The sequence below is a fragment of the Schistocerca nitens genome, chromosome 3 (assembly GCF_023898315.1).
Source record: "Schistocerca nitens isolate TAMUIC-IGC-003100 chromosome 3, iqSchNite1.1, whole genome shotgun sequence".
Classification (NCBI taxonomy): domain Eukaryota; kingdom Metazoa; phylum Arthropoda; class Insecta; order Orthoptera; family Acrididae; genus Schistocerca; species Schistocerca nitens.
Genome location: NC_064616.1, coordinates 706,364,768 through 706,387,885, shown reverse-complemented (window position 1 = coordinate 706,387,885; position 23,118 = coordinate 706,364,768). Strand labels below are relative to the sequence as shown.

At 34.4% G+C, this 23,118-nt stretch overlaps 1 protein-coding gene across 29 annotated transcripts in view; it reads left to right on the top strand.

The window, feature by feature from the left end:
- The window catches only part of LOC126248677 (twitchin), a 523,948-nt gene that overhangs the window by 225,393 nt on the left and 275,437 nt on the right, over positions 1 to 23,118 (top strand). For 24 of the 29 annotated variants that reach the window (XM_049949935.1, XM_049949939.1, XM_049949911.1 and 21 more), the window contains 6 exons: positions 2,142 to 2,289; positions 4,671 to 4,735; positions 4,852 to 5,029; positions 7,575 to 7,711; positions 8,289 to 8,426; positions 11,765 to 11,854. In XM_049949935.1, the coding sequence (XP_049805892.1) occupies positions 2,142 to 2,289; positions 4,671 to 4,735; positions 4,852 to 5,029; positions 7,575 to 7,711; positions 8,289 to 8,426; positions 11,765 to 11,854 (756 nt within the window). The remainder of the gene's footprint in view (positions 1 to 2,141; positions 2,290 to 4,670; positions 4,736 to 4,851; positions 5,030 to 7,574; positions 7,712 to 8,288; positions 8,427 to 11,764; positions 11,855 to 23,118) is intronic. The other 5 variants (XM_049949938.1, XM_049949937.1, XM_049949936.1 and 2 more) reach the window with 1 other exon arrangement.

Genomic DNA, 23,118 nt, shown 5'->3' with positions numbered 1-23,118 from the left:
CAACTGGTAAACACTACCCACCACCACCACCAACTGGTAGCTGAAATCTATTATTTACAAATCATCAAATCAAATCAATTTAATTTAAAGTAAGCACCAAAATTATTTCCAAAAAAAGTCACTTTTCTCGTAGACTATCTGTAGAAGGCAATTTCTCTCAAAAAATAAATTCATCATTCCTTTTTTATTTCCACACTGAAACAGAAATTGAAGCTGCGTGCAAGATCGTATAAACAAAAAACATTATCTAGGGTGGGCTCAATTTAAGGGGAATAATTGACCAAGTACTGGTTAGATATGTCCCTAGTAGACCAGTCCATGAAGATAGGGGTTGTTTGTGGAGTTATTTCCTCACTGGCCATGTCAGTTGATGCTACATCACAATTTTCATTTGTTGTTTCCAACAATTTATGTAATCAAATCTTAATGAATAGCATGGCCAATTCTTTACACTATAATAAAGAAATATAAGGCTGTAAGTCCTTTATCAGTGTATACTTGTATACATGTCAGATGTGGAATATGTAGGTATCCATACAACATTATGTGCACAAGTTATTAGAGATAACCTGGTCAATGGGTTATCCTTCACAAAGATTAAGTGAACCAGATTGATCATCGCATAAGAAAGAATTATAAAATATTTATGTCAAATACAATGTGTGACAAAGAATAATCTCGTTTCTCAGAAAACTAAATGATATCTGACATGACAAAGGCACACACAAAATAGCATTGGTATCCCATTCTTATATAATAAAAAGGTGCCTCTATAATTGGATCGAAGAGACAATTGTGTAGATACAAGGAGACACTGAAGGCCTTCTGTTGTTGTTAATTTGCCTAGAGTTCCCATTTCCTTTATAATCTGATGTGATTGTGTTCAAACTATATATATATATATATATATATATATATATATATATATATATATATATATATATATATATATATATCCTTGATATACTGTATTTGCACAGTGTGTGGTTTACAGTCTACACTTCCCGATTTACTGACACCACAATTTCCTGAAAATCATACAACGAAAAAGAAATATGCACTAATGATAGTCAGCAAGGCCAATGGTAGATTTAAACTGGCTGTATATCTGTAGCACTGTGGGCTATTGCCCATCCCTATTTTAGCCAATACAGTTGTTGGCCTTACATTCTGGTGAATTCTAGTACACAGTTGTGTGGTTGATAATGCTCTGATGACATATTTTTTTACATTTAATTATGTGAAACATTGTAGCCTCTGATAACAACTTAGAAAATGCTTGGCTTCATTACCTGTATTCAAAGACAATATTTTGCATTATTATTATTAACAATGTGTTTGACTTTTGTAGGAACAGTAGTAGAAAACTCATAATTTAAAGTCTGATATAGGATAACAATTTGGTTAATTATGTAGATATTATTTGGTATCAGTATAGCAAAGTACAAAAAAATTAAAGGTGCAAGAGCCATACTTTGTTCTTAAATTATATCTTTCATAGTATCTTAGACTGTCGATTCTGAAGGTGTTTCTTCGCTCTAACTTGTGTAGGAAGATCATGTTCTTTATATGTTTGTAGAATAGAGCAAGGATTAAAAATGTGTTGCTTTCCAAACTATTAATTAACTCAGTTTATTAATATGTTTCTACTCATTCTTTTTTTAGTCACAAAATTCTCATTTTGTTTGACATTGTTTTATACTTAAAAACTGATTTAATTTCCTTTAATCTCTCAATTTTTTTTATTTGTTGTTAATTTTCACCAGTTTTATTGTGACTAATTTTTTTGTTTATCTAACTTTACAAAGAAATTTCCTGGTGTTTTGAATGTGTTTCTGTGTCTCACATCTTCTGCCATAAACTTTTTGTACCATTAATTTATTATCATTTTGTAACATGAATTTTATCTTAATATACAGCAGTATCTGATGGTCAGAAATTTCTAACTTCAATAAATAATTTATTTTTAAAATTTGCATTTTCATCTTCAGACAAATTTTGAATCATTTAATTTCTTTTGATCACATTTCATTTATTGTCCCACAAAAGAATTACAGAAATGTATTTATTGATTTTTTATTCAAATATTATGAGTCATAATTGATAAGAATGTTCTAAGCATTGTGGCTCTGCTGCTACAGCGTAGAAGACCAAGTGGTGATATGAGACGTCCAAGTGTGGCAGAACTAGGTGAAATGATTGATAAGCCATCAACACCTCTGCGAGCTACAGGAAGTCCAGGACCTCCTGTTATTGTTGACGTGCAGGAGAGCTACTCTGCTGTTGAAGGTATCTGAATTGGTTTACCATGTACAATTGCTTTTTTTTTGTATGCTGTTCCTTCTGTCTTGTATGTGTAACTGAGTAGTCAGTCAAAGAAATAAGTACACACTATAGTCATATCAAATGCTGTAAGCTTGACATGTCACCATTGTTAGAAGCTAACAATAGAGCCTAGACAGTATGTAACTATTGTTGCATAACAGAGTGTTAGTTTCAACACTATTCATCATTTATTTTCTACAAGGCCAATTAAGTAAAAATGTGTTTACGGTAATGTGTGTAAGAACAAAAATGGGCAGTAGTGTTTCACTTGCGTAATTATATGTAGTCTAATTTTGTTTTCCTTTATTGTATATTTTTATCAGTTCTTGGAAATGTACAGTAATTCAGGCAAGGACATAGCCAAAGGGGGGGGGGGGGGTTCTGGACCCCTAACACCTAAATGAAATTACACACAACCTAGTTCCTGTCTAGTGAAAATGAAAGCTATTTTTATTTTCAATCATACAACGAAAAAGAAATATGCACTAATGATAGTCAGCAAGGCCAATGGTAGATTTAAACTGGCTGTATATCTGTAGCACTGTGGGCTATTGCCCATCCCTATTTTAGCCAATACAGTTGTTGGCCTTACTTGAGCTCACTTGTTGAATTTAATGTAAGTGCTGTCATTTATTGTTTTTATGTTGTGTGCTGTTGTGAGAGCTCCTAATTATGGATATGTTTGTAAGAAGAAAGAAGAGAAAAACTGAATTTTATTTGTATGGTAGCTTTATGGTAAGTTAAAAATGTGTACACACTACTATAAGAGCTTATTACCTTTCTATCTATAGCAGCACTGGAGTTGTTATTTGGAGGCTGGCAGAATTTTGGTTGTGCAGTATTTCAGTATTTCACAAGGCAGTGAAGCAGTAAATATATTACAAATAACATCAAGTTAAAATCAGTGCATAATAATACTCGTCGATTTATCTGTGTCACCCAAATGGTAGTGGTTGCATTTCTTTAAAATATTTCCTCAATATTCTATCATTAGCAGCCTAAATGATAGCAGCCTAAATGAAAAAATATCACCCAATCTGCTCATCTAGGTGGTACTCAATTATGAAAAACAGATTTGATACAAAACAATGAGAAGGAGTTTGTGGAGAGTGAGAGGAGTATGTAGTGATGGTACATTCTATAGTTAGTTTCTAAAAGATTTTTTCAGTGGGCTTCTTGAATTTGTCTGAGCCAACTGCACTCTGCATCCCTCCATCCCTCCCCCTTTTTTCAAATATCTATTTACGCTGTTGTAATACTATAATAACTGAAGCCAGCAATTCCATGCACAATTAAGCGTCGCAATATATATGCATTCATGCACTATCAGATGACTAAACATGCACAATTAAAGAAAAAACATGCAATGTCAGAATTCAGTCTTTTGTTGTGGTGCATTTTATTTATTTTTTAAACAATGTATAAAACCAGTTTTTCCAAATAACTGTTGACTTGGGGTGGTTCTGCATGTTGAGCCACTGAGCTAGCAATCTTTGTATTCCAGAGGCGAAGTGGTTTAGGTAAATGCCGGGGTTGGTCCCTTACTACAGGCCACAACCAATTCCTTCCAAATACCTTTCTTTCCTTACAGATTCCGATTCCCTTAAAGATACAGCCCATTTGCTTAAATAAATGAGTCGTATCGAAGGTGACCCAAGCATATTTTTGGAGACATCTGGCACTAAAAGCCATATGATAAGTAAATAATAATCCAAATTCTCCTCATTTAGGCTCATTCATTTGCCTGCCAGGGGATTCTTTAATTCAAAAAATGATCTTTCTTACATTCTAAGAAATGGCAGATTCACACTTAAATGAGGAAATTTTTGAAAGTGTAATGTTGAATAATTCCAAGTCCTTTGCACTTTCACCCCTACAAATTGTTCTAGCTTCTTTGCTGAAGAAAGATATATTTATTCCAATTGCCGTGCAAGTAATAATCATGGCCTCACAAAAAATTTGTGCTCAAACATTCCGGATCACTTTCTAAGTTCAAATCCTGACTGAAAGAAAGGGAGCGTAAAATTACTGGGAGTGAAAAGGAGAATGCAGCATGAATGCTTCTTAATGGTTTGCCAAAAAACACCACTCCTAATTAACAAGATCAATTCTCCACTTGTCAAAAATTCTGAGAGATGGAGTACATGTTCAGTGCCACTTGTAGAAACTCTGTATTAGTAAACTCAAGACATATTATAAACTTTTTATATGTTTTATTTATTCATTATATTCACATTTTTCTTATCACAGTAACTGTGCAGTTTCTACATATATGTAATTATTTCGACTGGCTAAATAAGACATTGCTGTGAACATGGAGTAATGTTTCCATTTGGTTCTTTCAGATCAAACGGGTTATATCACTATTGGTGTTGAAGGAAATCCAGCACCCACCTTCAAATTCTACAAGGTACTTACAGTAATGAGTTACTATTAGTTGCCATTCATATTTAATGTTGATGAATGAAGTATGCTATCTTTAGTCTATACTGCAAATATTCTGAGACATTTTTAATATTTTTTTAGGGAATGACAGAACTCTTGTACATAGAAGGAGGTCGGTTTAAATTTGTAACTGATGGAGAGACTAATTCGATAACTCTCTGTATAAGGAAGGTGAAACCTAATGATGAAGGAAAGTACAAAGTTGTTGTTAGTAATGAACATGGAGAAGATTCAGCAGAAATGCAGTTGTATGTGTCAGGTAAGTCCTGTTTTAAGACTTTTAATAAATGTAACATGAGATAACAATTTTCAGTTGTAACTTATAATCCGTCCATGGAAGGTGCAAACTAAACAATGGAAAAGAAATTAGAACACTTGTGGAAAATAGGTAAGTTTACTTAAAGTAGCAACCGAAGGAGTCAATTGTAGCTCTAAATATTTAGTAGGAAACACAGTTGGTAGAATACAGCCCTTGATAGACACTGATATTATCAAAATATAGACTACATCAGTGCATTCTAAAGCTGGAGTAGAAACAATGAAAACACCTAATGTGAAGGTAGAGGCTACAGTTTACAAGAAAACTACTTGCTAGTAATTCTTCTGTCTGTCCATGATAATATGAAATTGTGATAGTTCTATTAAAATGCACAGATGGAATAATCATAAATAGTGTGCTTTTCACCCGTAAGGATTCTCATATGTTATCCATGTGTGTTAAACTTATTTTCCTGTCATTATAAACTTATTAATCATTGACTACTTCTCACATCCAGTTCTCTCTTTATTGTGTGCTTTGTGTCATTTATATTTTCCTTTCCACTTCTCTGTAGAAATAATTTTTTGCTCATTGCATATATAAATGACTGCACTTTCTGGCTGTCAGTAACATGAACTTGGGGACTCATAATCCTGCCTTCTTATATACTTGTTGTATTTTTGTTTTTGTACTTCCTGACATTTTAATTCACGAGCTGTATTCTTTGTTTGGAAGAACATATTTTGCAACTCTGTAAGCAAAGGCGGTCATTGGATATATGTATATCATAACTAATTTTGGATTTAATAATACTGATCTGAGCTGTAGGAGTTTTCATACTTGACTAAAGAAAATTAATGATTTCTGGGATATATATTTTGGTTCCTCTCAGAAAGATACTGATTTTCAGTCTTTTAGACTTTGAATTAACTAATGTCAAAACCAATATTTTAAAAGCACATTTTTGAGAACCCAACTTTTTCAATGCCAGTAGTCTTGTTTCTTAGCATGTTACATTTCTCCACTGTATTATAGCTTATCTCCCATGACTTGGATGAACTCTTTAACACTGTAACAGAATTTCCCATGTAAGGTATAGATGGGTGTTTCTTGAACTAGTACAGAGATAATGCTGAAACCTTGTTTCTGTTATGTTTATATGTAATGTGCAATAATGAAAGTCAAGCAACAACTTAATCTACAGAATATTTTTGTTTATCTGTCTTTCTAGAAAAGGGATGTGTGTTTCGTTCAATGACCCCTCCAAGAGAAAATTCTTTGTTTCGATTTATTTATTTATGTAATGTTGCAAATGAAAAATCATCAGATGTAAGTGAACATTTATAAGGAGTCAGTTCCTCTGTTTTTGGAGGTAGGAATTGAACAGCTGAATTCAGATGGGGTGGTACTTCTCTTGAGGGTGATATGTACAAAGGGCATAAAAAATGTGATAGAAACACTGAATAGCACACATTGTGGTTTTAGACAATCAGCAGGTGAAGATATGAGAAATACCTGATGCCATAGACATATCAGAAGAAACAATATGGAATTTTATATGTGGAGGATTAACAATGGGAAAAGGTTTGTGCAATAAGCGTAGCATAGGTGTTGGTAACTGATCAAAAATAAATACAGAAATGAGTTTCTGAGCATTCTACAGATTATTTTAAAAGACTCCAACTCATTTTATCAACCCATTTGCTGTTCTGGATAATATATAAGTCCATCACTTCTTGCCAGAAATGAAACAGCAATGAAAGCACTCAATGGGAGGTAGTGGCTGTGCACCAAAAAAAGGCAATGTTGATTTCATCTGCTGGAAAATTTACATCCAGTGTTTTCTTGAATGCAAAATGGATTCTTCTCACTGATTACCTTGCAAAGGATATAAAAGTAATTGGGAAACATGCTAGTCCATATGACCAAGTGGACCAAATAATGCTTTAAAAATCTACTAGATTATAACATAAAAAATCCACCTCTCACCAAGAAAATGCATGTGTCCACAAAGGAGCTTTTGTGATGTGGAAATGGAGATTTGAAGCACAAATTGTTAGAAACATTCTGTCATCAGATTAAGCACCATATGATACCAGCCAGCTTCACATACATAGGAACTCCTGATAGAAAAATGTTTTCACTTATCTTAAACAGTTACAAAAGCCATAAATGGATACTGTATAGCTCTTACATATTGCATTTTGTGGGTGCTATCTACTCTCAGGAGAAATTATTTCCTTTAGTGACAGTCAGAATAACTAAAGTCGTACCACACTAATTAATTTTTATGTGACAGGGATGACACTTTCAACTCTATTTAGAGATCTTATTTTATTTGCAATCAATTTTGGTGTTACATTACACCATCTTCAATACTGGGTTGTACATCACATAGAAGGTACAAAAAGTCAATATCCAATGTGGTGAACCTTCCTTCTCATTATGGAGTTAATTGTAGCAGCACATTGATGACACTGTGCCAGTTAATCTTAGTAGCGTTATTTTTAACACTGTAAAATATCCTGTCTGGTATTCATTACAGATGCCAGTGGAATGGACTTCCGTGCTATGTTAAAGAAGCGTAAATATGCAAAGTGGGGAAAAGACAAAGAAGAACCTGACTGGGGAGATCTAAAGGAAGTAGAAAAGGAAGTACCTAAACTAAAGAAAGTCGAAAAGGTAATGCTCCTGTTTCAAAACAGTGTATTTTATGCATACTCCCTGAACATATAAAATATATATCGATTCCTTAATGTCTGTATCATGTTGATGAAGTTAACTGCTTTAGAGTCTTTGATTTGAAACTACAGAACTTACTAGAAATGATACAATCCATCTGAAATCTTACATTTTTTTTTAAAATAGTTCTGTGTATCACTGTTACCAAACTTGTCTAACTAATAAAATTGGCTTCAAAATATGACTATTAGCAGGGTTTCATACAATTACACAGATGATTTTATTTTTACAGTAAACATTGTCTACAAAAATATTTAACTCAGCCACAGGACTGTGTGTGTGTGTGTGTGTGTGTGTGTGTGTGTGTGTGTGTGTGTGTGTGTTGGTGTGCGCGTGCACATGCACATGTATGTATACATATATGTGCAAGCACACATACTGATGATCATGATATAATTTTATTTGCCTCTTCTTCTCAATAGTAAGTAATCTTGGTAAAATTTCAGATTCTTCTTTGGATTCTACATTCACAGTACAAATATATTACTTGTCAGTTGATGTGAGTGGTTGATTCCAGACTGATGAAGGGCAGACAGGGGAGACAGGTTGGTTTGAAGATGAGGAATCTGGGTGCATTGTAATCAAAGTGGATGGCCAAGAAGTGGCCAGAGTACCAGCTGCTAAGAAAGGCGTTTCATATTGGAGCTGGTTGAAGGTAGCTGATAATGGCTTAAAAGAGTTAATTGAACAGTACCTTTTCTTGTCACCTTCCCCTCACTTTATCTATTATTCAATGCAGTTTTATTTCTCAGATTACCTTGTCCATTTGATTTGTAGCAAGAAAGAAATAAAGAAAGAAAAATTGTAAATAGCAAGTAAGGATGAGTCTCCAGCACTTGCTCAACAACTGATACTGGTGATAGATATACTCACTCAGTGACAGCAATCACAATTATGCATATGTTGGAGCCCATCATCAAAATTATGCACTCCTAAATTGTCGTACTATCATGAATATCATGTCATATAAAGTGCTGCACCTTTTTATGCATTTAGCAGAATATCTTAAAAATTTCAGTTTCTGAAGTGTAGGTTTGGTATTACTTGTGTATAGTTGCTGATCTGGGAAGCTTTTACTCTTCAGGGATATCATTCTTGACAGATGTGTGCATATTCTTGAACTAAGTTTTTCATGAAACTGATTGTGTAGTTGGTCATCATAACTGCTTCACTGAATTACATATTTTCCTGGAGCACATGCCAGCCTCTAAATATTATTTTTAGACATGTCATTGTGACTCACTCTGTTCAAGGAAAAGGAACTAAGGATGAGATACTAGTGCTGATTATCAAATACTTATTGTACTGTTGTGTTGTTTCTCTATTCAGACTGTATGCTTCAGTAACAATTTCAAGAAACATGTACTTTCCATTGTTAGCCATTCATATTTGAGTGCAATTTCTATTTTTAGAATAATAATGTCAATGAAGATTTTCTATTAGTCTCTGTGAACAGAAATAATGTGTTACTAATCAGAGTCTGCAGGCATAATTAAATTATATTTACTTCCACTTATAAAGGACATCCCTTAAAGTACATTTTTCTCAAGATGTCTGCAGATGATTTGAATGTTTTAAAATTTGTGTGCACTGAGTAGGTGTTAGCAATATAATGTGAGAAAAAGTTTTATGGTCAAACACTCACATCTACAGACACAGTGCCCAATGTATTCATCTGTAATACAATGAAAGTTATGACACTGACACTATGACACTGATTAGTGTAATGCTGATTGACAATATATTTTTTGCTTTGTATTCTGTTAAAACTTAAGACAGTTTTAAAATTAATGTTAGAAGACTTATAAGTCAGGGTTTCAACTCATATTAACGTTGTTGATATTATTATGGATATAGAATGAGAATCCGTATACAAAAGTTTGTAAATGCGTGTATGTGTGTGTGTGTGTGTGTGTGTGTGTGTGTGTGTGTGTGTGTGTGGAGTGAATTCAAATGTGCATCTAGTTAATCTGCAGATAATTACTAAATGTAGTGCAAACAATAAAATAATGTGATTTTGTTTCTATGTTTAATTGTTACTGTTGCAACAAATGTTTGAAATTAATTTAGTAAGATTAATAATTTTTTTTTTTTAGTTTCAGTTTTCAGCGATGAGACTGTTTGACCCAAAACAAGCTGTGAATTTACATTTATTGTGCCTCTAATTAAGTTGTACAAGAGTGTTATTCAGTTTCACTGTGGTATTGTCTTCAAGCCAATGTTCTTTTTCAAACTGATATGAATACAATTAGTATTACATTATTACTAGTACTGTGCCCCTTCAGTCTCTCTGTCGCTTTTTTCTTCTTCTCTGTGTGAGCAGCTGAAAATTTTATTATTATATTGTCTAGGATGAGGACTTAACTCAGTTGGTACGAGCTGGCAGGCGGCTGTCACTAGCTGAGCTAATTCCCGACTGGCCTACACTCCATTCCGTTGCTGTAAGAAGGGCAGAGGTCTGACGTTAAATCAGCCAAATATTTCTCTTATATTTTTGTTCTTCATTCCAGCTCTTTCTTTTTCTATGGGCGATGCTTCTTCGTATTGTATGGCTTTCTCTATTTTGCTAAGTAATTTTTCATTGTCTTCACTGTTAACATTCTGAAAATGATACTCTTCAGTTGTCATCATCTCTAATGTAAACAAAAATTTGTTGACTGTTTTCTAACCATTATTTTAAATATATGTATATTGCTGGAGGCTCATCTTTATTACTATGCTTCATATCATGATTGCTCTGGGAAATAATGAAATGAGATTAAAATGCATTGATCCATCATAATATATCCTTATTTTCCTACCCAGTCCATTACTAAGATTTATAATTGAACCTAATATAAAATTGTAACAAAATGATTAATTAATTGTAAAATTGTTGAAAGACATTTAAATTCAATCAATAATTTGAGTGGCAAAAAGATTTATATTCAGCATGTTATGCCAAATAAAAACCAGTTTTTAATAACAGCTTTCTTTAATGTCTATATAAATTTGCATGCTTGCAGTCTGTTCATAATGAGAACCACAAACTAATAGTGCAATAGAGCAAAATAAAGAGACTGATAGTATCTCTATAATATTTGATGATATCAGAATATCAACAGAATTTTGGGTGCAAACTCAGAATGATAATTTTCACCCAACTAAACATTAAAATTACAAAACTCAATGTGGATGTAATCGGCTCACATAATGATGAAAATGGCATTTCTGGCATAAAAATTATGTAATGCTGTATATGGTAGTAACACAAATATTGAAGCTGACAGCCCTTTTCTTTTTTATTTACTTTTCTCATTTTCCTCAGCTTTTAGCTTTTGATTTCTGTTAAACACAACATGGTGTGTAGGTATCCATTCGTAGTGTTTCATTATGAGAAGACTGCACTATAAAACACATATTTAAAAGAAAACAAGCAGAAAACAATAAATTAAACCTACAGAGTGTGAATTACTTTTGCTTATAAATGTGTTTTACAAGAAGTAGTCAGTTTATCAACACTAGCAATGTTTCAGTGTTGATCCCATATAAATTGTGATTGGTTGCTAAAACACTTTTCATCATAATATAATTCTAAAATGTGATGAAAGGCTGCTGTGGACCTCCAATATGATCTGATACAGATTCACTTTATTTATTGTTTGATATTCATACAATAAAGTTGTGTGTGTTGTAGTAAAATATTCACATGCTATATGACATTTGACTGTTTATTAAAACCACTTCAAATTCTTGCACTCAGTTATCATGCACTGTTGTGCATTGAGTTAACAGTATTTTTTAATTCTTGGATCTTTTTATCTGCAGTAGGTCATATTCATATAAACCTCCTCAATACTTTCAACAACAGACCCCAAATTTCATGTGAAGTGAAAAAAAAAATAGCATTGCATTTGTAAATTCACACTCTGCTTGGGTGGTGAGTAAATTAAATCACTTATTTTAAAGAGCAATGAATTAAACGACATTTGTATTTGCACCAAATGCCCTCAGGATGTATTTGACATAAGAAGACGGCCATCTCTTCAAGATCTAATAACAGATTGGCCTAAACTACAATTGGTGGACAAAGAATTACTCAAGGTTCGCATAGCACTTCTCCTTTGTATGTACTTTACATTTAATTCTTATGGCCTAAAAATGTTCTAAATTTATTTTCTAAAATATTACTTTTAACTGTATAATGTAAAACTGTAGGCCATTGCCCCAGTTCCCTATCCTGATACATACATGTCTAAATGAGTTTTATAAGTTACATTGCACCATTTGGAAACAGCAAGAGCAAACTGCTTTTCTAACCTCCAGCAACTTCAGTTTTTCTTCACTTTTCTTTACTTTTCTGCTTATTTAACAGATTTTCTTTATTGGTTCTTAGCTTTTTAGATATTAAGTATTTCCTCTCTTGGCATGAGATAGAAAAATACTAAACTAAATAACTTCATTCAGTAATAGAGGATATAATACATTTTACGGAGATTCATTTCTGGTGTATCATTCCTCATTAAGTCTTCATGTAGATTTGAGAAAAATTGTTGATTATCCAGTGCTGTCAAGAGTGTTGTTATTGTTTTCCTTACACTTCAGTCCACTGCCATCAATCATCAGTTAAATACATCATTGTGCCATGGAGGTTGTCTGTTATTATAAATGTTTCATTCGCCACTTTTGGCCCATATTCACCCCATGCTCATTATCAAGTGTTATATATATGCTAATAGATGAGTCTCCGTGCAGTCATAAATAAAACAAATGCCAAGACATGTCCAAGTGCATTGTTTACTGGTACCCAGTATTTAACAAATCACTGACCAGTAAAAAGAAAAAAAGAATTTTATGGCATATTCTGGGACACCCCAAGGTGTAGATTCAGCTGCTTAATTGGTGACAGTTTTCTTCCTCCATACACAATAGCCCATTTTCTAAAGATGTGTGGGAGTTAGATTTTCAATGTATCTGTTGAGTGTGAGTGATTGTAATAAATGTGCCTATAGTATGGTGTCCTGTTTGTGGTGCATGATGATGAGAAATGGGAGAGGGTGAAACCCAGTGCTTGTGCATAGTCCACTCCTCTCAAATAGCACCAAGCGTATGTTCCCATCTGATGGATGGATCACCATCAGCAGACAATTACTGGTGATAAAAGTTTCTTTCACCACCAAGATTCAAACTGGCTCCCTCCGACTCAAGTGCCATTATAAAGACAAGTGTTAGGTATCTTGGCTACAGAGGTACGTACAGATTAGTATGAAGGCAAGTATGGACATACTAATCTGTGATGGATTATTTACAGGTTTCATGATGCATTTGGACATGCCTCTGCATTTTCTTTTTTATTTGTGGCTTTATGAATGATGTTCTACTAGCTTATATATGATCATAGGCACATGACACATGACAGTGACCATGTGATTGAAACTAGCCAGGAGTGAAAAGTAAAACTTTGATTCAAATAACAGGCAGTCTCAGCAGAATCATGGTATCTTTTAATTGATGCTTTTATTGTTGAGCAAGTGGATGTCTGTTGTAAGTTTAATGTCATGTCTTGTGGTATGTCATTGCTTTTTGAAAGATCTATTGGGTAATGGCCTTGTTATAGAATTTCATTCTCCATATACCTCAAAGGAAACAAGTCAGGTATTGGAATAGTACTTTGTGTATTTGTCAAAAAATGTATGGTGCGAAATTAAGACAATGATTGCCATTGTTTCTCAGAAGGAAAAAAGCAAATGTGTCAAACATTTTTTTCTGTAATTAATAATCATTTATAGTTATGAAATACATGCAGAATTATGTATTTAAGTACCAGGTGCTCATAGCAAATGAATTTGATGGAATTGTTTATGTAATAATAGAATCAAACCATCATGCACTATTGTGCTTATTTTTCCCTTTTTATTATAGATATACACCCTACTTCCTCATGACTGCTGATAATTTAAACACAGAATTATTATTTATTCATATTTGATTCAGATCAGGGCACATTGTTAAATGAAGTGATTCGTGTTCAAACTATGGCTGGCTACAAACATAATTGGTAACTATTCAGTATATGGTGCAGTTTACTTTGTATCAATATTTCTGTCCCATTCCATTCATTTATGGAGCGATTGTCTTTACATCTCAACATATATTATAATTTCTTGTATCTTATGCCCATGATCACTGTATGAGATATATGATTGTGACAGTAGAATTATTCCACAATTTTCCGTGAATACCAGTTCTCTAAATTATCCAAACAGGGTTTCATGAGTATACCAATATCTTTTGTCCAAAGATTCCCATGTAACCGCCCGAAATATGTATGCTATACTTTCATATTGACCATAGTGACCTGTTAAGATCCTGACATAATGCCTCTAAACTCGTTTGATGGCTTGTGTCATGCTTATTTGATAAGGACACCAGTTTCTCCAGAAGTACTTTGGAATTGGTCTGAATAGCATGTTGTATGCTGTCTGTTTTACATGTGGACCACATTTTCTTAGAAGCCTTGCAACAAAGCTCATGTATGTTATTCACATTCCTGTTTACTAGTTTATCATGTTCATCATGTTTCACGTCACTGAACAATCAGAGTGGCTACTATATTCAAGATATTATGTGAAAAAAAGAGCTGTTTTTCATAAGAGTGATTTTTGTGATCCTGTGATACTTCCTTCACAGCAGCTACTTTTCCTCCAAGATTATCATGATGTTTGAAATCAGAGTATACTCTATGATTCTGCAACAGGGATATTGGTCTGCAAGTCTGTGTACCCTACCATTTACCATTTAAATTAACAACATTAATCTGCTTTATTTTCAAATTACAGGGGACTGTTTGGTGCACAAGTGATTCTGGATGAATATGAGCTAGGAAAGAAGCTAATTGTATAATTATTCAATGTATAATCTAATAGGAATTCTGTGACTGCCTTGTGTGGTATTTACCTTCCCAGCTAACATTCCCATGTCTCAATAAACAATCGTGATGATTTGGCACATCGTAAAGGGGGCAAAATAGTGCAATTTCTATTTTTTTCTTTGTGCCCAATTTCACTTTTGAGGAGTAAAACATGCCTCTGAAGATAATTTGGCTTTGTTAGTTTAGAGGGAATATCTTCGAAATGATGATGTAAAAAATGTTTTTCACGTCAAAGTAGATATTTAATTAATGTTCTTGAAACCTGTATAAACAACTTTTGTAATACTTCACATTTTTGAAAAGTACCCCAACACCATTAATTAATTTTGAAAAATGAATACTTTTGTTACAACATAAATTAAAGAAGCTTTTAAGCCACATACATCCCTGTGTAATAAAGCTGGTTTGTAAAATACCATTCTTGGAAAGTAAGCTATAAACATTGTGCTGTTGAAGTATTTTCAACATACCTAATTAAAATAGCTAAACATTCATTACTACTGTAATTATTAATTTTACTTATGTTTGTTTTATGTTGTAAATGATTATTTTACATTTTTTTAAATTTTTTTTAGTTAACCATTTCACATATATGTATTTGGTTACCTGAAAATTACAGCAACTCATTATTATGATAGAAAATAATTACAGTAATGATAATCTGGAAGGAAATGCTGAAAACACTGTGTTTTGTTACACCATGCATATAAAATGAACAAAATTTCTTCACATAATATACACAACAGAGAACACAATATAAAACAAAATTCAGCAGGATTTCAAATTATCATGGGTGATCCTTTAAATATCCTGCTTTGTGTAAAGTGTCTTTCAGTACATTGGTAAGCATTAGCAAAGAGAAGTGATTATGTACTAGTGATTGCAGCTTGATTGCGTTGCTTCTCAAGTGGACATTGACATCATAATCATTCAAGAGAACTGGATCTGAAAATTTTCTCACAAAGTTCTCCCAACATCGAGAGCCATATACATCCCACAGCTGTACCTGTGCCATTGAGCCCTTTGAGATCATCAGATGAACAAGTTCCTTATCCTGAGGAATGATGCTTTATGCTTTAAACAGTTCTTTCACATCAACCACTACAAGAATGTAACAATAATACAGACATTTCTCCCTTGCTGGGAAAGAAACATCTTTAAAATATCTTTTAACCTGGTCAGATGTTTATCTACCAGATTTTGATAATGTCACAAGTACATTCTGGATTTCAAAAAGAGCTCCTTAAAGTCTTGGTCCAAACTCACCATTAGTTTCCTTTACAACTATGAAAAGGTGGGTGGTAGGTGTGCACAAAACTGTTTCAAACATTTTACCTGAGGACAAGAGACTTCTCATGATCCCAAAGGGCATGACGCAGATACAGCTGTGGAATGTATACAGCTTTCGATGTTGGAAGAACTCTGTGAGAAAATTTTCAGATCTAGTTCTGTTGAATGATTATGATGTCAATCTCCACTTGAGAAACAATACAATCAAGCTGCAATCACTAGTACATAATCAGTTTCCCTTTCCAAAGCTTAACAATGTACTGAAACATGCCTGATACAAATTAGGATATTCTGTGACAGTTTGTAATCCTGCTGAATTTTGTTTTATATTGGCTTCTTTGTCAAGTATTTTACATGGAGAAATTTCATTCATTTTATGCACTTGGTGTAAAAAAACACTATATTTTAAGCAGTTACTTACCGATTATCATTACTGCAATTATTTTCTATCTCAGTAATTAGTTACTTATTATTTTCAAATCACATAATACGCAAATGTGACATGGTTTTTAAAAAAGAATGTAAAAAATAAAATAACAATTTAAAACATAAAACAAATAAGTGAAATAAATAATTAGAATAGTAATGAATGTTTAGCTACTTAAATTAGGTATGTTGAAAACTCTCCAACAGTGCATTGTGTACAGCTTATTCTCCAAAAATGCTGTTTCAGAAACAACCTGTATTACACAGGAGATATGTGGCTTGAAAGCTTGTTTAATTTTATTGTAACAGAAGTTTTCATTTTTCAAAAGTAATTAATGGTGGTGGGGTGTTTTGCAAAATTTCAAATGATTAAATATGTTGATTATACAGTTTTCAAGAATATTAATTACATGTCATCTTATATATGGAAAACACATTTTTTATATACTATCATTTTGAAATGTTCCCACTAAACCAATAATGTCAAATTACCTCCCAGGCCATGTTTTACACCTTAAAAGTGAAATTAAGCACCAGAAAAAAAATGTATTACACTATTTTGCCCCTTCTACACGCCTACCAAGTTGCATCAAGACTGTTTATTGACACTTGGGAAAGTTGCCTTGTTGGAGTAGTGTTCATTGTTTGTCAGCAGTGGCCAGGTAGTTAGTTGGATTTTATGGTGTAAATCCATTTCTTAATTTCCAAGTTTAGTTATTTTTGAGGAAGCAATGATTTACAGCTTGTAAAAATTGTTGAAAAATCATGGATGTGCACAACTGTATTAATCAATTTACAACACAGTGAGGTTTGATTATAAACAGACCATCTTCAGGTGTATTGTGACACCACAGTCAGATATGTTACAAACTGTAATCACTATCAAAGTTTGTGTTACAAACCAACACTTCAGTTCAACTATAAGTCAGGAACACATATAATGTGCAGTAAATCTGTGGTGATTTAAAATGTCTGAAAGATTTAAACTTGAAAGAAAACACAAACTGTAGGCAGAACAAAAGATAAGATGATAAAAAAGGAAGGGAATATCTAAATTAATGTTATACCAGTAAAGAAAAAGAGTGTTAAATTGTGGAGGCATTTGCCCACAGCGTAATTTTTTAAGTATTTAGTAAAGTGACCATGTCGCGTAAGCAGGAATAAAAGAAATGCTGTCTAGTGCACCACCAATTTGGTGGCTGTTTGTGGAACTTTGTTGAGAAATATCCAATGAATTCTACTGGGTGTTCCAAAATGATCTTTGCAGTTTTGATTCCAGAAATGGGGATAGGTAGAAAGTTATGGTTCATGGCATAACGTTCACACACACACATAGAGTTTTATCAGCAGTTTCACAGAGTTGATTATGTACTCCATCTGTAACATGCAGGCTATGTAAGTGATATTCCAGTTCCTCTCATGTTTGGCCTAGCATGTCCTCTTTGACATGTGCAATTGCTGCACTACTGTGAGCTCACAGCTCCTGCAGGTCCTTCCCAGGGTGCAGTAGAAAGCACCCTTCACCAACATTCTAACAGGGTTACTGCTGGTGACCTTGGGGACCAGGGATTGGGTCCTTCTCCGCCAGTCCAGTGACCTGAAATTATGTCATCCAAGTCTTCCTAATGGCCAAGGACTAGTGAGGAGTGGTACTTTCTTGCTGCAGTATGAAATCACGTTGCAGTACTTCGACCTGTGGAAATTCAAACTGTTTGAATATGTACAGATAAACAGTCAAGATTACTGAAGCCTTTGCAAAGAAAAACAATACCACCATATGGTCATGAAGAACGTCACACCACATATTTACCTGCAAACTGTCAAAAATATGTATCAGAGACAATAATACCATAGTCTAGGACTGTGGTTCCAGGAGCAAGTTGTGCAAACTTTTTTATAGTATTTATAGTCATGCCAGATTTTGTATGTGAACTCTGAAGAAGCTAACAAATGGTTGCAGCTCTTCAGGCTGTGAGCTTCAGAAACATTGTCATCTGCATTTGCATATGTTACCTAGGAGAATTTGCTCAGTCTTTTTGCGCTAAGTATGATATGAAAAAAAAAAAAAAATCAAACTGATACCTAATTTAGAAATTGCTCTTGTATGTGGGTGACCACCTCTGTAACTGAGTGGTCAGAGCAGCTGCCACACAGTTTCTGATACTGACAGAGATTTTTCCATGATGAGAGGAATGGTACAGGGTGCAGTCAGCCTCATGAGGCTGACTGAGAAGCTATTTAGCTGATTAGTAGTGATTACAATGTCAATAAAGCCAACAGTGACCAGGAGAGCAGTGTTCTGACCTCATGCCCCTCCTTACTGCATCCAGTGACACCATTGGCAGAAGAAGACACAGCTGATAGTGAGGCCTGATAGTCCCTTCAGGGGCCAGAACATGAAACTTCACCAGCCTTACCTGGTATGTGGATGTTGTTTCGTGGATTATGCTTTTCACATACAGATCAAAAAGTATAGGTACATGCACACAACCTTGTTTAAAGCTTTTTGCAGTTGGAAACTTCTCCAAAAGGTCACTATGATACAGAATATTGTGGATCTATTGAATTAGTTTTAGAAAATATCCAAAGCTGTCAAGATGCCTTTAAATCAGCTGTATAGTATCTTTACTGTTGGTATAAAACGTCCTGTTTGCATCATGTAACACTAATAATATGGGTTTTAGTTGTTCTTCACATTTCTCTTGCTGCTGTGTAACACACATCATGTCACTGCCACCATTGGAGAAGTGAAATACCGATTTAGATTTAGGAAGTATTACCTCCAGCACAGGATGAGGCTTGTTCAGCAGAATTGGAGTACAGATTTTTCATATGAAGAAATACTGAGATATTGTACAAAAATTGTCACAAAAGCTGTGTTAATTTTACAGATGCTGTGTGCGATGGTAACTGATAAATTAGATAGGTATACATGGCATGATCACAAAAAAAGAACTGTTACTTAAGCAAACTGTTCAGGGGTTTTTGGTCAGTAAGGATTCTGCAAAATGTATAGATACATGTACGAGATTTATTACACTGAGTAGTACATGTAGTAGGCAGCTGGCAGAAAACAAAAGCTTTATGGCTGCATATCCAGAGACACTAATTCTTTCTTTACTGTACTGCAGTGATACTCCATATACTGACAACATGCCTATTAATTTTTTGCACTAAAATTTCCATCTCATCTTCATAAAATACATTGCCTGCCAAAAAGAGTAAAGCACCCAAAAAATATAGTCTGATGTCAAAGTAACTACATAGGCACACACACAATCGCCAGGTATGTAAATGATTTAAGAGTTCCAGTTCTCTGTGATGGGCAGAATGGCAACAAGAGTGCATTATTGTTGACATGTTTAGTTTCATTGCCAAAAAAATGGTTCAAATGGCTCTGAGCACTATGGGACTTAACATCTATGGTCATCAGTCCCCTAGAACTTAGAACTACTTAAACCTAACTAACCTAAGGACAGCACACAACACCCAGTCATCACGAGGCAGAGAAAATCCCTGACCCCGCCGGGAATTGAACCCGGGCGTGGGAAGCGAGAACGCTACCGCACGAGTTTTATTGCCAGGCCTGGTAGGGTATATACTGAGCATAAAGAGAATCAGCTGTTGAAATGTTGAGTAATCGCTGTGAAGGACATGGATATGTCATGTATTCTTGTGAGACAGCATTATCAACACCTGAAAGTGTATTAAAGGGACTTAATTGTAAGTCTTCATTTGGCCAGCTGGTCAAATTGTGCAGTATGCAAATTTGTGGGGCATTCATATGTGGAAGTGGCCCACTATTGAACTGCATGAAAATGTGAGGGCAGGCATACTCATTGTTAAGGTTCCAGTCAACCATGTCTGACCACCACAGGGAAAGAGTGCTGTATTGTTCACCAAGCACAGTGTTACCACTTCACATCTGTGGTTACCATCCAAGAAGAAGTAACAGAATCCCTGCAATGTTCTTCATGATTCTGCACCATTAGTTGAAGAATAGTAGCAGCCATACTAAGCAGTTATGGTCCTAAGTGTTTGTTGCTGCTAACACCGCAAGGCAAATGGCTGCTTTTGGAGTGGTGCTGTCACCAGGACTACTGTTGAATGGCATTGCATTACGTTATTGGTGAATCATAGTTCTGCACTTCCTCAGATGAACATTGTCAGCCAGTACAGTGGTAAACTGTGGAGAGATTCCATTCTTCCAGTATTTTGGAGAGGCACAGTGATGTTACTCCTGTCAACATTATGTGGGGAGCCATGAGGTATGACTTCAAGTCACAGCTGCAAATGATTGAGGGAACTCAGATGGCACAATGATATGTCACGGACATCCTGCATCCTCATGTTACCTCTCACTCGACAGTATTGTGGTGCCATTTTTCAACAGAACAATGCTCATTCAAATGTGGCACATGCTTTATGAATTGGCTGCATAATGTTGAGCTCCTCCCGTGGCCAGCAAGATCTCCAGGTCTCTCTCCAATAGAGCTTGTTTGTCAACTCCATCCCAGTGGCAGTATCCATGATACCAAGGATCAGTTACAACATCTGTGGGCCCACTTGCCTCAGGAGATGATACAACAGCTTTATGGTATCCTTCTAAACACAATTAGTCCATCCATTGAGGCCAGAGGGGATGAAACTGAATACTGATAAGTGGGCTCATATTGTCAAGTTCTTTATAAATTTGATGGATTTTGCAGTCACTGAAATAACATCACATACCCTCGCAACCTGTAAAGTTTCATTTCATTTCTTTTCTTCCTTCCCTTCTGGGTGCTTCAGTTTTTTTGGCAGGTCATGTATTTATCTGCAATTTATGAACAAAGTAATTTTGACAAATGTATTGCAGTACATTGTCAGTCACAATTTTGTGGATCATTGTATCATGAGAGTGGCTTTTTCAGGTTTTACTGTTACCTCTTTCGTATCTTGAGACGTAGAAAGAGAAAACATGCACTCTTGTGATAGGGTATTCACTTAATTTTGAGTTCAGGATGCAGATTGTGAATGCCAGGAAAGCAGTTACTCTTTGATAGCACTGTGTTCACATCCATCACAGGATTGACAGCATTATCTTCACTCTCATAGTTGAGTTCGAGAGAGATCCATGGCCCTGTTCAGTTCACTTTTTTGACTCATGGACTGTAAGATCAGAATGTTTATATTTTACTTGTATCTTCAAAAAAGTTTGAAAGAATGTAGTGGAACCATAATGCTGTTTATCTATTTTTCTACCTAATGCAGATTAATGTAACATCCTGGCATATATATCAATAATGTAGCAACACAACTCAAGCTCTGCATTATCATGCTCATCACTTGAATTTCATTTCCTGAAAATTGGTTGATAATTAAACCACCTAATAAATAGAATCAACCCTGAATATTCCATGACAGAAATAACATTATGAAAGAAAATTCATAATATGGTATCAAGTATTAATAGAATAGAGACTATTTTATGATGGAAAATTCATAATGTGGTGTCAAGTTAGCAACAGTGGGAGAAATCTCTGTGGTTGCTTGTTTACAAAGTGTTAAATAATGACATGGCTGTAATTCCTTATGTGATATGTTGGGTATTACACTCAGATATCAGTTCTATAGAGATAAATAATTACATTCTTTCACATTTTTGGTTATGGAATGTACCACAAGACATGAATTAAACAATAACAGCACATACATCATATGTATTGTTCCTGGTACAAATACAAGTAGAAAGCATTAACAAATTATAAATGCATGGCTGAATTAAAGCTTTCTACTTGCACAAAAAGAACAACATTTTATTGTTTTCATATATACTTGCAGTCATATTTGCCTTCTGCTCTTAAACTTCATCAGTGAAAAGGAGTTTGTCATGCTTTATTTGCCAGTTAAGTTCATTTTAATGAACAATGGAATTTAAGTTGGGACTTTGATACCCAGCACAAATTTTGCACATTTTAGCCAATAAAGAGGACAATTGCCACAAAATAAATGATAATCAAAAATTGTGGCTTGAATATGAACAGTGGAATGAGTAAGGTCCATGAGTCCTCAAATAGCAGTGAAGCTGAGTAGCCAAGAGGACTTTAAAGAAATTAAAGATTATAGCTCAGCTTTTGAACTTGTGTTCTACTACAGTGTGCAGACACACACACACACACACACACACACACACACACACACAAACAACAATCCTGTTACCGTGGCACAAATAAAGCTTGTTGAATGAAGTGCCACATTAATTGCACTAACTGTATCAAAACCAATCATCACTGTCATATCATCAGTGTGCTGGAAGAGAGGGAAGAACATAGGTTTAAAATCTGGGCTACAATGCAGAACTTTCTTTTCATGTACTTACAAGCTGCTCAGTTTCCCCATGCTGTTTTGAGTGGCTGGCATAACTCATTCCAGTTTTTGAAACAAGATCTGTTACACAAAATGTATTGTAGAATTGGAAGCAGATTGGCTACATCATTGTAGTTTCCAAATTTGTAATTGGAACTAATGTTGCAAGTATAATAACACTCAACAATAAATAGAAATTCACATTATTGAAGTGTTTGTTTTCCATCCCTATCTTGATACAAGGTCACATTATTAATGAGTATAAAAATACACAATTTTAAAGCCTGGAATTAATTTTCTATATTCATCTTCTTCTATATCATCTGGAATTTTCTGATCTGCTCAGTTTGAAACTCATATGCTGATCTTGTCA